This window comes from Pan paniscus, chromosome 18 (assembly GCF_029289425.2).
Source record: "Pan paniscus chromosome 18, NHGRI_mPanPan1-v2.0_pri, whole genome shotgun sequence".
Classification (NCBI taxonomy): domain Eukaryota; kingdom Metazoa; phylum Chordata; class Mammalia; order Primates; family Hominidae; genus Pan; species Pan paniscus.
Window position 1 is genome coordinate 26,362,503 of NC_073267.2, and position 16,846 is coordinate 26,379,348.

At 43.9% G+C, this 16,846-nt stretch overlaps 1 protein-coding gene across 8 annotated transcripts in view; it reads right to left on the reverse strand.

Annotated features, from left to right (window-relative positions):
• The window catches only part of ARHGAP17 (Rho GTPase activating protein 17), a 99,973-nt gene that overhangs the window by 34,255 nt on the left and 48,872 nt on the right, over positions 1-16,846 (reverse strand). For all 8 annotated transcript variants that reach the window (XM_034950909.3, XM_034950913.3, XM_055100448.2 and 5 more), the window contains 6 exons: positions 15,017-15,128; positions 14,707-14,783; positions 10,551-10,662; positions 6,272-6,340; positions 6,032-6,113; positions 965-1,092 (listed from right to left, as the gene is read on the reverse strand). In XM_034950909.3, the coding sequence (XP_034806800.3) occupies positions 965-1,092; positions 6,032-6,113; positions 6,272-6,340; positions 10,551-10,662; positions 14,707-14,783; positions 15,017-15,128 (580 nt within the window). The remainder of the gene's footprint in view (positions 1-964; positions 1,093-6,031; positions 6,114-6,271; positions 6,341-10,550; positions 10,663-14,706; positions 14,784-15,016; positions 15,129-16,846) is intronic.

Here is a 16,846-nt window from a genome sequence, read left to right on the forward strand (position 1 = left end):
TCCTGTACAGCCTGTGGAACTGTGAGTCAGTTAAAGCTCTTTTCGTCATAAATTACCCAGGCTCAGGTGGTTCTTTATAGCAGTGTGAGAATGGACGAATACACATGGCCTCTACTACTAGATGACAGTAACACCTCCTCTTCTCAGTTGTGATGATCCAAAATACCTCCAGACCTTGACAAATGTCTCCTGGGGAGCAAATCTGGCCCCAGACAAGAAGCACCAATGTAGGCTGTTAGAAGGGGAGTGGCTGGAAGCAAACACAAGGAGGGCTTCCGGGATGTTCTTTGATCTGAGCGCCGACTCCATGGGTGGGTTTAGTCATGCAAGCGCATCAAGCTGTACACCTATGATATGTATGCTTTTCTGTATGTACGTTCTATTTCAATACAAAGCTTTAAAAAGGAAAAAAAAAGCCTTGCATTTTGATTCTAGCTCCGACCTGGTGTAAACTCCCTGCATGCTGACTTCCTTATTTATACAAGAAGAGTAATAAAAACTCCCTTATTTGGTTCATGGGGGGTTTGGGGTAAGAATCCCGTAAAATTAAGTATGTAAATGACCTCCACCCAAAAAAACTGCATAATACTATGCAAATGTAAACTAAAGCTCCTTAGCCCATTAGTGCGTCATGAAATCTACTGTCACAAATCACAACCAGAGTTTTAAATGAAACAATCAAACAGGACACAAAGAGGTCAGGGTGTACCACAATCAGGAAAGGTAAACATTGTTTTGTAAACCCTTTGTTTCATTCATAGACAGATAAGTATCATAGGGAACAGGGTTGCAATTTAAAATATGGATCATGGTGACAAAAGCTTGAAAGCCACTGTTCTACACAAAATGGACAATGGCTGTATAACTAAGCAGGGGTGGACAGGGGGCTGGCGGGGAGCATGGTGCTCTGGGTACAACAAGGGGCACGGAGACTTGGTGCACAGGATCACGAAGCTCCCCTCACCTCCTCCTTCATGCCTGTCTCCAGAAGCAGCATGACACAGGCTTCAATGGGCAGCGCAATCTCGCGCCCGCTCCTCTTCAGGTGTTCTTCTAGGGGAGTCCCAAAGGCTGGTTTTTCCACCCACTTATCTAGAGCAGCAAATTGTTCAGTTAGACACCCAACAAACTCACGGCATTACCAAGCTATTTTCTCCCCAACTACCCAATGGGCTTTTCTAGCCGACTGGTAGCTGAGGCTGTGGAAGAGGGGATACATCTGTTCTACTTGCTTTTGTTATTTGCCATCTACTGGAGCAGCAAACTATGGACCAGGCTGGGGCGGTTACTTGTGGAACAGAAGCCTGAGCGCACCTAGATGGCACCAACTCAGGCTGCCCAGAAGCTGCAGTGGCGCGCTGTACCTGCACCACACTTCATTAACACACGCCAGCGGGTTTAGTGGGCTGCCTTGCACCAAAAGGAAGATTCGCCAGAGCATACTGTTTCATTGAAAAGAAATTTATTCTAGCCATGCAAAGCCTTCTAGCTAGAGGACAAGAAATAGATTCTTTGCTATGCAAAAATGGAAATAATCTCTGAAAATTTCAAACACAAGTTAAGCATCTGTCATACAAGACTGGAGATGGCCAACGTGAACTCTCCACGTTGCAGTTACTCTCCATCAGATGCGACATCTCTGCGGCATGCAGTGCTTCAGAACACCGCATCCCCAAACAGCTCCGAAAAATTCTGAATGGAAAGAAATGCAGTATCTGCAGCCCTAAAGCAGCTGAAGGCTATGCTGATGGCAGGAAAGCCATATTTTAGATTACCTTCAGGTTATGAGGCAGCTTAGCACAAATACAATGAAGCAGTAAAATAGAAAGAAGAATTTAGAGAATGGACATATGAATTAGAATAAGAAGTATCTGGTTGAGTTTGGCCTGCCTGTGCAAGCTGCAGAGATCTAGTGCTATCTGAGCAGCTCGCAGAAGCAAAGGAGGGCAAACCAGTTGTGAAAACTGCTCCAGGGAGAGACACTTAAATCTTTCCAACAACAGGAAGGGTTCATGTCCTTCTCTGCACCTTTACTGGCCATTGGTCCCTTAGCAGCTCTGCTGTTAGAAAGCTGGGTTGGAAGAAGGCAGTATGTACTCTGGTGTGTCCTCTTACACTCTCTCCCATGTCACAGCAGGGGTAGATTTGCACATGGGGAAGGAAGAAAAATAAAATCCCACAAATCCATAGAACCAAGAGCTTGCAGAAAGGTAAAAATGGATGGAAAGAGCAAGAGGTAAAGACTGAAGAAAGGGGTGAGGGAAAGGAAGGTGGGGGACAAAAATGAGGTGCAGGCCACCAGCCACTCTCAGAATTGTGGGGAGCCCTCCTCATCTCTGGCCCAGCCCCAGCCGGGGAATTTCCAATAGAAAACGCATCTGGGGGTCTGGACCTTCCCAGAGGTCAAATCTTACCTGAAATACTTTGTCCCTTTTATCTAAAGCAATAATTTACAACACGGGCTGAAAATGGCCATGTGAGCCTTCCACTAGGGGATGCCCTGGAATCACCCAGGGGGGTTCTGCAAATGACACTCGCCATTGCCTTCACCACAAGCCCAACCCTGTAATGCTAAGGGGCGGGCATGCTTCAAACCTCTGCTGGAACTTTCTAGTAAACACTGGACAGAGTGTACCCCACCCCCCAAGCCTGGTATAATGTTGACAGAGGGTGCAAGTGAGAACCACTGACCTAGAAGCAAGTCATAAGGCAAATTCCATCTCAGGCACTGGCCTCTCAAACAACAGACCTACTATGTGTCAGGTACTGCAGGAGGCATGTAAAGTTCACAGAGACTCCCCACCCTCAGGAAGAGGGCAATTGAATTGAGAAGGGAATATAAGACACACATGTAAACACAGAACAGTCAATAACAAGACAAGACATATTTGCTAAGTCATGGCAGATCGATGGTATAGACAAGGGTTGCAAATGCAATTGTCTAGAGGAGTCGGATAGGTACCACAGGGGCACAAATCCTGCTGGGAGTGCACGATCTGCCGACAGGCGATAACCACTCCTCTGCACCAAACCAACACTGCCACGTGGGAAAGCAAAGCCAGTGTTGCCAGATGTTCTCAACTTTCAGGAGAAGCCAGAAATCGGAATTGTTACATCAAACCATCTGGTTTTCACATGATGACAACCAACTTTTAACAATTTTTAATGAGATATGGCTGTTTGCGACTTCTGGTGTAGACCATAAATGCTGGCACAATTCAAGAGGCAAAGTGTTTGCCATTGGCTTCAGTTGTCAGAGAAGGCTTCTCAAAGGAAGAGAGGTTGGAGGGGGTCTCATGAGACGGACAGAGATTAAACAGGCTGAAAAACGGACAAACACATCTTTGTGAGGGGCAATCAGCGGAGAAAAGATCAGGAATTGTGAGTCTGAGAATTTACATCTTATCCCAAGTTCACGCCAAGGCCGTGAGAGCATGGAGCAGAGTGAGCCAGGGGAAGAGAGGATGGCAGAGCCTAGGGCGAAATGGACAGAACCCAGGCACTGGATGGAAGAGAGGAAGGAGAAAAGGGTTCCAAGGTTAAGACCTGAATCACTTGGAGAAAGGTGATATAAGGGAGACAAGAAGGGAGAAAAGGGACAGTTGGAGTGGGGAGAGGACTGGTTTGCTTTTTGAGTTTAAGGTGAATGGTGTTCATCAAAGGGAACCGATGCTTAGGAGGCTGCAAGGATTAAAATGCAGGTAAGAGGCAAAGCTGTCCAAGTAAGGGGATTTCTAGGGAAAAGGGGGCGAGGAAGTGAGGGTGGGAGAGAACAGAGGTGCAAGGACTGGACCTCAGAAAAGGCTGACTTCTAGGGTGGAGACAGAAATGAGCAATATATAATCCTTCTTGAAGAAAAATTTTTAAAAAGAAATGGAGCAATGCAGAGTCCTCACAATGAAAGAAGACAGTCGAGTGGCGTGAGGAGACAAAAATGAATAAGGAAGGGATGGCCCATGCCGGGTCAAATGCCAGGATCTGACGGGTGGTTGCTGGTCCTTTGAAAACTGCAGTATGCTTTGCTCTTTTTTCCTAAACAGCAGAGGGATTGGGGGTAGACACAAGAGTGCAAAGGATTCAGGGGTAGGAAGGTGGTAAGAAAATGCAGGTGGCAGGCAGGAAGGGGTCATCTGAAGTACCCACCAGAAAAAATGAAGGAGAACCAGATTAAACAGGACGCTGTGTTCAGGTCAGGAAGGTACCAGATTACCACCAACTGACCATGAATGTGACACCAGAGTCCACGGAGGTGAGGGGGCTGTGGGGGCAGGTCACACTTTTTTTATATAGTAAGGACAAGCTAAGTCTTTCTGAAAACAGAGAAGACGGCAAGGAAAGAAGAGACAGAACTAAGATGAGAGGCAGGTACAAGGACAGGCAGAGGTGGGAGGGGTTGAATTGCAACTCGGTAAAGGGTGACCTCAGCAAGAAGGACAAATCGCACTTTCTCCACGGGCTGTTCCATCCTAACCTCTTTCCTGCCCCATCCCCACTCTCCATGGCTTCCTGATGTATTTCTCTAGGGAAAATACCCTTGGGAAAAAAACAGAATGAGAGTTCTAGTCTAGCCTGGGCAATAGAGTGAGACTTTGTCTCTTTAAAACAAACAAACAAACAAAATGTGAAAAAAAATCCAATCTCTCGTTTTTCCTCTTGTTAATCAACTTTTTCAAATCAGACTCTCAGCCACTCACAGGCTAAAATGATGATTTGTCTACTATTTTGTCCTATGCGGGGCCCAGCCCACAGCAGATATCTCATAAATATATTTTCTTGGTGCTCTGAACTTGCCCAGCAAGAGTCTGTCCCTAGAAAGGTGGGAACATTTTCCAGAGACCTCGTTCCTTTGCACTGTGACTCAACACCATCCTCCATGAACTAATAATCTTGATTATTTGGGAAGGCAAGGGCAATGGCTGAGAAAATCAGACACACTGCCCCTGAGAATGCTGAAGATCTGACTATATGGTCAGGCAAGACATAAAATTTTATAATTCCATAATCCCAAAATTTTCAGGCACAAGGCCAGAACCTGTGAGGATCTCCTGGAACTTAGGGGGAGAAGAAGTCGCATTCTTGAAGGTGCTGGTATGTATGCACATCCACAAAGCATCCCCCCCACAACACACACAGACACACGCTCGGTCTCAAAATCACAAAGTCATCCCACTCAGCACCTGGCCTGATCCCCTTTCAGCTCAAGACCAGTCGTTCTGCAGAGGAGCATAAGCTCCAAATGTCAGGTCTACACCACAGGTGAAATAGATCCAAAGACGGCCGAGCAATTTCTGACTCAACAGCTTGTGCTCATCTCTGCTGGTAAATGCCCTAATGGTAAATCAGAGAGACACAGCATCGAAAGCTTTAGGGAGAAAAAAAAAAAGCAGCTTTAGATGCCCAACTTAAAATTCAACCTAAGGGGAAAGTTCAGTCTGCACCTAACTTGCAGATACAATCTGCAGTGTGCTTGAATATGATAGGAGAAATGTTAATGGTGATAAGAACAAAAGCTTAGTATAAAGACAAAGGAGGAGTCTGAACGAAGCGACCACGGTCTTAGGATTCAAAGACACTTATTATTAAGCGTGACGTGCATGAAGCGGCATCAAATACTGGCTTCTCTTTTGGAAAGTCCAAAATATTTTCCCTAGAATGGATGCTCTTGGAGTCACACGGCCAGAATTAAGTCCTGTGGAACAAATAACTGATGTGGAAAAGGATCATTCAATGCTGGACTTTTTCAAGCCTACAGAAGATGGGAAAACACACAGGCGCTCCCCAAAGAGGCCAGCTTTCTCTTCAACTGAAGGTTTCAGAAGAACTACAAATGTTCCATTAGTGTGTTAATTTGGGTTTGGAAGAAATTAGAGAATGCAGCAAGGAAGATGAAATTATGCCGGGAAACAGTACCCTCCTAGGCAGAGAAGCTTTATCCCAAGGACGTGCATGCAGAGGAGTCAGGGTGAAGAAGAACCCAGGCAGAGGTGGCAGAGGCAAGAAGGAAGCATCAGCCGCACGCGGGTTACATTACCTTGATGGGCTCGCATTTCGGGGAGGGTCTTTTCTAAGACTGCTAATGCTTTTCTATGGTAATCTGCTTGGGCTTCTAATAACTGAGAACAGACCCACATTCAAAAACAAAAGTAACGTTAGCATCGGATGGACACACACACAATGGCTGAGCAAAACTAAAAATGAAATCTTTTGCAAAAAAGCTAAAATGACTCCATTTTAACAATGCTTTAACATTTTCTCAAGGGAAGATGCTTACCGTAACAAAGAATTTGCCATACTCCCCTTCTTTGGCCATAAAGTTGTACATGTCTGCTGCAAGTTGATCCTGGGTAAATGGAAGATAAGAGGTTATTGAAGAAAAAAGAAGTGAAACAAAATGGCATCTGAGAACAATCTCTGTGAGCTCTTAGATGAAAAAGTGATGGAAAGCACCACAGATTAAATGTCCATCAACTGCCTGGTACAACCATACAGAAAGAATAAGGAGGCTTCTTACATGACTGACAAAGAAAGATCTCCAAGATATATTTTAACACATCTGTTTAAGAAGCAAAGTACAGAGCATTACTTATGGTGTATTAACATTTGGGTTAAAAATGGGGTGGAATGGCCGGGCACGATGGCTCACGCCTGTAATCCCAGCACTTTGGGAGGCTGAGGTGGGCAGATTACCTGAGGTCAGGAGTTTGAGACCAGCCTGGCCAACATGGTGAAACCCCGTCTCTACTAAAAATACAAAAATTAGCCAGGCGTGGGGGCGGGCAGCTGTAATCCCAGCTACTCGGGAGGCTGAGGCAGGAGAATTGCTTGAGCCTGGGAGGTGGTGGTTGCAGTGAGCTGAGATCGTGTGCCACTGCACTCCAGCCTGGACGATAGAGTGAGACTCTGTCTAAAAAAAGGCTGGGTGTGGTGGCTCACTTTGGGAGGCCAAGGTGGGCGGATCACAAGGTCAGGAGATTGAGAACATCCTGACTAACACAGTGAAACCCTGTTGCTACTAAAAATACAAAAAATTAGCCAGGTATGGTGGCGGGCACCTGTAGTCCCAGCTACCTGGAAGGCTGAGGCAGGAGAATGGTGTGAACCCGGGAGGCAGAGCTTGCAGTGAGCCGAGATTGTGCCACTGCACTCCAGCCTGGCAACAGTGCAAGACTCCATCTCCAAAGAAAAAAAAAAAGGCAGGGGGTGGGTGGAAGGGTATGTCATATTTTTATTTTGTTTTTATTTATTTTTTTGAGATAGAGTATCACTCTGTCACCCAAGCTGAAGTGCAGTGGCACAATCTTGGCTCACTGAAACCTCCACCTCCGGGGTTCAACGAATTCTCCTGTCTCAGCCACCCTAGTAGCTGGGATTACAGGCGTGCGCCACCACACTTTTTGTATTTTTGGTAGAGACAAGGTTTTGCCACGTTGGCCAGGCTAGTCTCAAACTCCTGGCCTCAAGTGATCCACCCACCCCAGCCTCCCAAAGTGCTAGGATTACAGGCGTGAGCCACCACACTCAGCAATGTCATATTGTTATTGTCACATATGTATAAAAATATGTCTTGACAAAAAAACAAGAAATTAGTACAGTTATTACCTATTGGGAGCAATGGAAATTAGGCAGGAGGAGGATAATGGTAGAAGAAAGACTTCACAGTACACTGTTTTACACTTTTTCATATCTGACCTAATGTAAATGAATTACATATATAAAAATTAAACAATTTTGTGAACAGTGACAGGCTGAGTGTGGTGGCTCACACCTACAATCCCAGCACTTTGGGAGGCTGAGGTGGGAGGATTGCTTGGAGCCAGGAATTTGAGAACAGCCTGGACAACAGAGCGAGACCTAGTCTCTAAGTAAAAAAAAAAAATTTTTTTTTTTTTTTTCTTTTTGAGATGGAGTCTTGCTTGCTCTGTAGCCCAGGCTGGAGTCTGGTGGCGCAATCTTGGCCCACCGCAACCTCCATCTCCGGGGTTCAAGCGATTCTCCTGCCTCAGCCTCCTGAGTAGCTGGGACTACAGGCGCATGCCACCATACTCAGCTAATATTTTTCTGTTTTTTAGTAGAGATGGAGTTTCATCATGTTGGTCAGCCTGGTTTTGAACTCCTGACCTCAAGTGATCCTCCCATCTCAGCCTCACAAAGTGCTAGGATTACAGATGTGAGCCACTGCACCTGGCCAAAAAAAAATTTTAAGTGACAGATTAGGCAATTAGGTACATATTTCCAATCTTCAAATATAAATATACATAGGAATTTTATTTATATATATATATATATGAAAATTTATATGCCGGAAAATATATATGTAGAGAGAGTTTTTTTTTTTTTTAATGTAATGACTTCTGTTTTTGGCATCAAGGTACACAAATTAATGTGAAGGGCCTCCCATTTATGACAAAAACTTGGAAATGCTAGTTAGAAGTAATGAACATCCTTTTATAATAACTGGGAAAGCAATAAAGTAAATTCCTTGATTCCCCTCAACCCCACCATACACACACACACAAAGAGAGAAAGAAGAAAAAGAAGCAGAAAGAAAGAAAAAGTCAGAATGCTAAGCATCAATGGAAGCTGGAGATGACCTGGGGCAGATTTGTGCCAGTCTTGGTGACCAAGGTGTCTGAAGCCTTGGGGACTAGTAAGGAGAAACAAGTACACATATATCATGCATAAAGATAAGATTCCTGAAGAACTGTACTCTCAACGAAACAACAGATTAGAACAAATGCACTTAGCATCACATGGAAATCATGGGGAAGTATGTCTGTTTTGGAATGGGCTTTAGGTCTGAGAAACATTGGCCAAGAGATTTCACAAAACATAGGCCTGCTTTCAGGAGGGTTTAAAGTTTAAATTTACTGACATGTGGTCCCAGAAACCCCAAACTGATTTAAGTTTAATTAAAAATGGACCTGGACTGGTAATACTCTCTGGGAAGTCTCATTCCCAATCCCTGATAGTCCCACAGATAAAGCCCCTCTTAAAATGAGTTCAAATAATTACAAAACACATGAGGAAATAATCCACCACAAGCAGACACCTACCACTCTCACAGAGAATTTCAGAAAACAGAATTAACAGAGATTATTAAATAAGTATATTTAAAATGATTTAAAAGAAAGAAACACTAGAAAAGAATAATGTAGTATCAAAAAGGGCAGATTTGAATAATTAGAACTTCAGAAATGGAAAATATAGTCAATGAAATTAAAAACTCAGTGTTATTTGAATAGCAGATCAAACATAGCTAAAGAGAGAATCAGTGAAACAGAACATAGATCTGAGGAAATTACCCACAAGCTAAGCATAAAGAGAGAAGGAGGCAGAAAATATTTTCTTAAGTTTTTACCACTTGAAATACTGATAAGTGTGGAAGTTGAGAGAACAGACATCAGCCCATGATGACTTCCTAAACCTCTACCCAAATTTGTGTGCAATAAGTAGGCAATAGCCAAGATCTAGGTTAGACCAGATATTAAGAAGACTGCTGGGTAAATGACACTGACAAAGCTACAACTCTTCAGACCACAAATAAGCCAATGTGACATTATTTTAGTAGAAGCATTTATCTGAATATCATCTTTTAAACATAAAAACTTTTTAAAACAAAGGCATAACTTTGTGAGTTTAGTTTTAATTTCTACCCACTATATTATTTTTATATTTTTCTTATATTTCTACCCACTATATTATTTTAAACAAGTCATTTAATTGCAGTTAACTGATCAAGGTTTGCTATTTTGAAAAGCAAAGTATGTCATGACCTAAATGAACTAAAATATAACAGTCTTAATATTAGCAGGAAATAAAAAAACAATTTTTTTAAAACAATGAAAAATAAGAGCAGGAAAAGTCTAAGTCAATCCAGACTTAAGACTCTAGATTGTCAAGACTCCCCGAAGACCTATTCCTTTACCATTTCAAATAATTCCACCTCAAATAACATTCAGAATGAACATCTATCTACACAGGTGGATGCAGAGAGAATGAGATCACTTGACCATCTAATTAATCTGTAATTTATGAGATAAAAAGCTCTATTTCTCCCAAATTACAAACCAATTGTTCAAGCAACATTTTAAAAGTAATCCTTATCTTCTCCAAGGACATATGAGCCATTTACTGTATATTAAATTTTACATTATAGCATTCATTCCAGAAAACCTATACTATTTCACTGATCTATTTTAATGCTTCTTATACAGTTTTACTTCTTTTTTCTTACTTTTGTATTTCTTATGCATTTTTAATCGCTGTAATTTTATTATATGTTTTGCTATGGTTTTCTTTCCTTTTTTCTGACTTCATCTTTAAATAAGCTTAGACATCTTGTCAAGTTTTTAAAAATATCCTATTTGAAATTTAAAATGTTTTATTCTGATCATAAAATAATATAGTCTTAGAGAAGAATAAAACCTACCTTTAAAATCATTCAAAATATTCTGATAGAAATTATTTAAAACATTAAGTAACTTACATTTGAACTTTCATCCCTCATTTGCAAAAACCGAAAAGATACATTTATCAAGGAATTCTCATACCTTGCACTGTTCTACTTTATTTCCAGCTTCATCCATCTCTTCCTTTAGAGTATCTATTTTTGATGGAAGCCCCTGAAAGTTGGTTCCTGAGGATTTGTGAGCTTGGTTCCACCTGCAAAACAAAGGGGTCGCCAGCATCTGAGAACCAGCTGTGTATACTCAACAGCTGGAGGCAGGACCTGGTGGAGATAGAGCCTTCCCCACAATTGATTCTACCTGGAAGGGGTATCACTGCCCAGGATGCCAACTTCTCTTGAGCTTATCCTCTAAGAATGGAAGCAGGCAAAAGGAGACTTTAGCTTCTCACCATGACAGGACTCTCATAGTGCTAGGAGTAGTGGTCTGCTTTGAGCGTAACCAACCACATCTTGTCTCACACAAACTCTACTACTGGAGAGAAATCCATGGAACCCCTTTCTTGTGGTGGCCAATCATGGAATCCCTGCCACCGGAGGAGAGCAAGGTGCTCTCCTTGCTCTCTTGCTTTGAGCTGAAATGTTCCCTGTGCCACTGGGAATCAACTCCTGCTTTTGAGAACTCCTTGTGGCTCTTTCCACTACCATACTACCATCTGTGACCTGGGATTACTTTCAGCAAGTAAAAGCCAGAACTTCAATAGTGTAGCTATGAGGCTGGGTGCGGTGGCTCACGCCTGTAATCCCAACACTTTGGGAGGCTAAGGTGGGAGGATCACTTGAGCTAGCAGTTTGAGACCAGCCTGGACAACACAACAAGACTCCATGTCTACAAACAACAATAACAATAATAATGTAGGTATCAATCAATAGCTATGAAAGCACTAAAAAGAAAAAAAAAAGAAACTATAGTAATAATAGGGGATAAGTGGGAAATAATCATAGAAAACAATTTGTTTTGATTTTCAAATGTGCTTTGACCTTCTGTTTGAAAATGGGTATGTCTGGTGTTGTGGAAAACTCTATCACTTTAAATGTAAACATAGATGTTATAAAATGCAGCACGAAAACCCACGTTGGCCGGGTGCGTTGGCTCACGCCTGTAATCCCAGCACTTTGGGAAGCCGAGGTGGGCGGATCATGAGGTCAGGATATCGAGACCATCTTGGCTAACACGGTGAAACCCCATCTCTACTAAAAATACAAAACATTAGCTGGGCGTGGTCGCAGGCGCCTGTAGTCCCAGCAACTTGGGAGGCTGAGGCAGGAGAATGGCGTGAACCCGGGAGGCAGAGCTTGCAGTGAGCCGAGACCGAGATCACAACGCCGCACTCCAGCCTGGGGACAGAGTGAGATCCTGTCTCAAACAAACAAACAAAAAAACCCAAAAAACATGTTAGCTACTTACTAAACTTTCTAGACTGCTGCAGTGCCCCAAAGTGCTATGTTCTGCCCACTTTGTGTTCCTGACGTGACACACTCCTCCACCAAAAGGCTTCAGCAAGTCGGCCAAAGCTAAACTGGAGATGCTATATTGTGAAAGGAGCATAGATTTCAGAGTCTGACATGTTCAAGTTTGGAGCTCAGCTTTATCTTAACTAGTTATGTGACCTAGTTAGTGACTTAGCCTCTATGCATCTCAGTTGCCTCATCTACAAAACTATCACAAACACTGTCTGCCTTGTGGAACTGTCATAAGGAGGAAAAGCAAGAAAAATATGTGTGCATGTGCACACGCATATGATGTCTGGCATATAATGGATTCCTACTTATTACCATTTTTTTCTCCAGGGAAAAGCAAGAAGAATGAGAAAAAGTGGAAATATTCAATTGTTTCAGCTTCTCCAACACCTATTGTGATTAAGTGAACAAGACCATGAATGCAAGATCAAGAATCAGTATTAAAATCACCTATGGGATACATGCACTCAAGATGCAAAACTCCTGTCAGATAAACATCTATAATAATGCTCAACCAACTCTAGTGAGGGAGCATTTGCTGCCTTGTTTAATTAATCATTAGAATATTTTTCCTTCTCTTGAGCAAAGATGTATCGCAGGGTGGCCTGCACTCTCAGCTACACAGGATTCCAATCACACGTACAGGCCAGGTGTGATGACTCACACCTGTTAATCCCAACACTGTGGGAGGTCAAGAAGAGACATTTACTTGCGGCCAGGAGTTTGAGACCAGCCTGGGCAACATACCGAGACCAGGTCTCTACTAAAAATAAAAAGCTGGGGCTGGGTGCAGTGGCTCATGCCTGTAATCCTAGCACTTTGGGAGGCTAAGGCAGGCAGATCACCTGAGATCAGGAGTTTGAGACCAGCCTGGCCAACGTGGTGAAACCCCGTCTCTACTAAAAATACAAAAATTAGCCAGGTGTGGTGGCACATGCCTGTAATCCCAACTATTAAGGAGGCTGAGACAGGAGTATCGCTTGAACCCAGCACCTTGGTTGCAGTGAGCCAAGATTGTGCCACTGTACTCCAGCCTGGTTGACAGAGAGAGACTCCATCTTAAAAAAAAAAAAAAAATAGTAGCTGGGTGTGGTGGTGTGCAGCTACTCAAGAGGCTGAGGCAGGAGGATCCCTTGAGCCCAGGAGTTTGAGGTTGCAGTGAGCTATGATCACACCGCTGCACTCCAGCCCAGGTGACAGGGAACATCACATGTACACATGACCAGGAGACTGTGGACTTTGCTGTCAGAATCCTAACACTGTAATGTATGCTCTTGAAGGCACAAAGCAAGTCATATAGATAACAAATGCAGGTCCCTCCCTTATCTGTAAAACAAGTCTCCTCTCAAAAGTAGGGAATGTCACACTAACCTCTACCCTGTTCCTTCCAAGTCACATGGAAAGGCCTATGCATTTAGAGTCTAGCACAAAGTCTGGTGCACACTGAGCACCTAATTGATATCAGTTGAAAACACAGATGAACAAATGAACAGGGATTGCTGGGAGAATCAAATGGGCTGACATAAAATGAAAGTAGCTCGATCCCTGGCATGTGGCAAGAGGTAGTTACTTGATAATTGCACTAGCAGAGTCTTCACCATGTGTGAATTCCTAAATATACCTTTTCTCATCTCAACATTTCTTAAATCAGGACTCATCTTCACAACTGATTTGTACACATTGTAAATAAAGTTTTATTGGAACACAGCCATGCTCATTCATGTATGCATTGCCTATAGCTGCTTTTATGCTACAACAGCAGAGTTAAGCAGTTACAACAGGGAGCAACTGGGTTGCAGCACCAGAAAGATTTACTATCCAGCCCTTTACAGAAGAGGTTTGTCAACCCTTGTGATAAAGCAGGAAACAGGACTGAGGCTGGTGGTGCCTGTTTCCCTATTCCCAACTGTCACATGACTGAGAAGAAAGCCATGTAAGTCACTGATAGAAACTCCACTGAGGGCCAGGTACCACGGCTCATGGCTGTAATCCCAGCGCTTTGGGAGGCCAAGGTGGGAGGATCACTTGAGGCCAGAAGTTCAAGACCAGCCTGGGCAACACAGCTAGACACCATCTCCATGCTGTGGCATATGCCTGTAGTCCCAGCTACCTGGGATGCCGAGGCAGAAGGATCACTTGAGCCTGGGAGTCTGAGGCTGCAGTAAGCTATGATCGCACCAGCCTGGTGCAGCAGAGCAAGACCTTGACTCAAAAAAAAAAAAAGAAAAGGAAGGGAAAAAAAAGCCAAAAAACTCCATCAAGGACAAAGCAGAGGCAGCAGTCCTGCTCTGAATCCTGACAGACTCCTTCTATGGCATCAGTCCCCACATCAGCAGCGCTGATTTGGCCACATAGGTTTACATGAGTTCCTGCCATGTGAGTGCCTCCTTCCTTGGTACTGAAGGTATTACAAGTATACAGGGTTTGTGACACGGCAGGATCCTCATGAGCTGTTAGGGCCACAGATGTGTTTATTCCTACACTCTGAGTTGTGCTCTCAAAACTGCCACCATCCCCTCTTCCGTTAAATATACTCACTTCATTTTCCTTAGATTATTTCCTTTCACTGCTGGCTCACTAAGAACAGGATGTTCTAACAACATCCCCACTGCCACGCTTGGGAGAACAAGGCCTATAGGAGGTGCTGGCAGGCTGGCACCCAGTCTGGGGGTCAAATGCACGAATTGGTGAGCACTCCCATTGTGTCCACTGTCAGTGGTCTTCTTCTCCCCCGTGGGGGGAATGGGACACAATGCTGCATTGCTGGCTCAAGCTGTTACCTGGCTCTGACTGAATCCCAGTCTAACACCAGTCTTGCAAGCTGCTTCCTCTGTTTCTGGATGTTGGGAATCTCCACCTAAAAATAAGAACATACCAAATGGGATGCACTTCAGGGCTTTTAGGTTAACCATTTTAAAGTATTTACAAACGTTTTTTCTCTAAGGCAAAGGATTTTGTACCTTCAATTGACTCCCCTTATTTCCAAAAAGAAGTGTATGTTAAAGCCAGCAACTACTGTTAAAGTTTTCACACTCACTGTCCAGCCCACACCACTCTCGGCTCTTCCGTGCTGCACGGGGAAGCACCCACCTCGGCTATGCCGTACAGAGGGTCCACGATCTCCTTCTCAACAAAGACTTCGTGCTGGGAGAGCTCGAGAGCCAGCTGATTCTCAGCATCTCCACACGTCTCCAGCATCTTCCTTTAAAAACAAGACCCCCAACAACGAGCACGTGCTCATTAAATCAGGCACTGGATTATCGTGTGGATCAGTGCTGCTTGCCATACAACAGGAACGCATTAGGGTGCTACCTAACGAGCCTTGAAAATATTATAAATGTAGGGTGCTGCCTAAAACATGAGTCCACAGATGTGTGCTTTAAAATAAAAATGACTGTCTCAGGGATGCACTTTGTGTGTGTGGGTGGCAGATGGATGTGTGAACAGTGAGATAACAAATTACTCAAGAATTAGATTCTCAAGTCAGGTGAAAGCCAAGTGTTCACAAAATACTCTGAAAATCTTTTAAATTAGACATTAAGTTCATTCCATGTTATCTTATGTCTGCGAGTCCAGCTTTGGCCAGGCTCCCTTTCTGCTATGCAGATGAGCTAGCTGGCTAACACTTAAGGGCCCTGTTACATAAATATCATGTTTCCTTTTAGTTTGCTTGCGAACATGCAGCTGATATCATACAGAGTACACGTGCAGTGATGTAACTCCGCAGTCTCTATCCCTCCCTCCTCCCTCTCTCCTTTCCTTCCCCTCCACCCCTGCAAGCTCCCTATGGGGTTTTTTTGACACCAGAAATGCATGTTGCCTGGTGTGAGGTGGCCATGGTGTCGTGGTCAGGAACATGCTCTCTGGTGCCAAGCTGCCCAAGTCTGAATACAGGCTTTGCTCTTCTCCCACTGTGGGGTCTCAGGCAATTTCCCTGCCCTCTCTGTCAGTATCCTCGTCTGTAAAATGGGAGTGATGTTGTGTGTTAACATGGTTCTAAGTGCTGATATGACCTACCTCCTACGTTGTTTTAAGGATTAAATGAGCTATTACTTGGAAAACACTTATAACCATGCTAGCACGCAGTATCACTCTGGTGTGATGAGGATGGCCATAGAATGTGGAAGCACAAACAGGAAAAACTTCCAGACTGGAGGGAAGGAGGATGCTGGCAGGTGGGCCCAGGCCACCCTCCTCCCAGGGCCCCCAAATATGGAAGCAGACAGGAGAAAGGAATGGTGACGAATGGGAGGAAACTGTTCTAGGACAGCGAGAGAACTGTAGACGCTGAGAAATGGACTGAAAAGTCTGAAGGCCTCGTCCTGCTGGGAAGCAGGGCCCATGTCACAGCCAGAGAGAGCAGACAGGGCTAGAGAACACCAGCCTCGCTGCAGGAGCAGACAGAAGGGTATACCTTCCCTCCTACAATAAAAACTGCTTTGTTCTTACTTATATAAATTATTTAAAGAATACATGCCAATTGTAAAAAAAAAAAAAAAGATCCAAGTAATTCAGAAAATACACTCTTTTTAGATAACTACCATGGATGTTTTGGTGACCGCCTGTAAACGATGTGACTAAGAACTGAAAGGGTCTGGTCAGAGTTTCTAAATCTGAGCCAACACCTGGAACACAGAAGGGACCACATTCTTTCTGTCCAAGATTGGGGGAATAGGCATTGACCCTATCAGTTGCTTTTTTGTTAATGGCCCTTTCTGCCATCCAACTCCAGCCTGACACCTACTAAAAGGAAGATTCTCCAGCAACCTGGCGGCCTTGACCCCACTTTCTCCCAAGGAGTCTCAGCCGGTCTCGTAGCGGATGAGCCATGCCATCAACGCTCACAGTTCCTCTCACAGGTCCTACATACACCACCTGGCCCAGCCACTTCCACCAACCTACATGGCACTTGGCACTCTG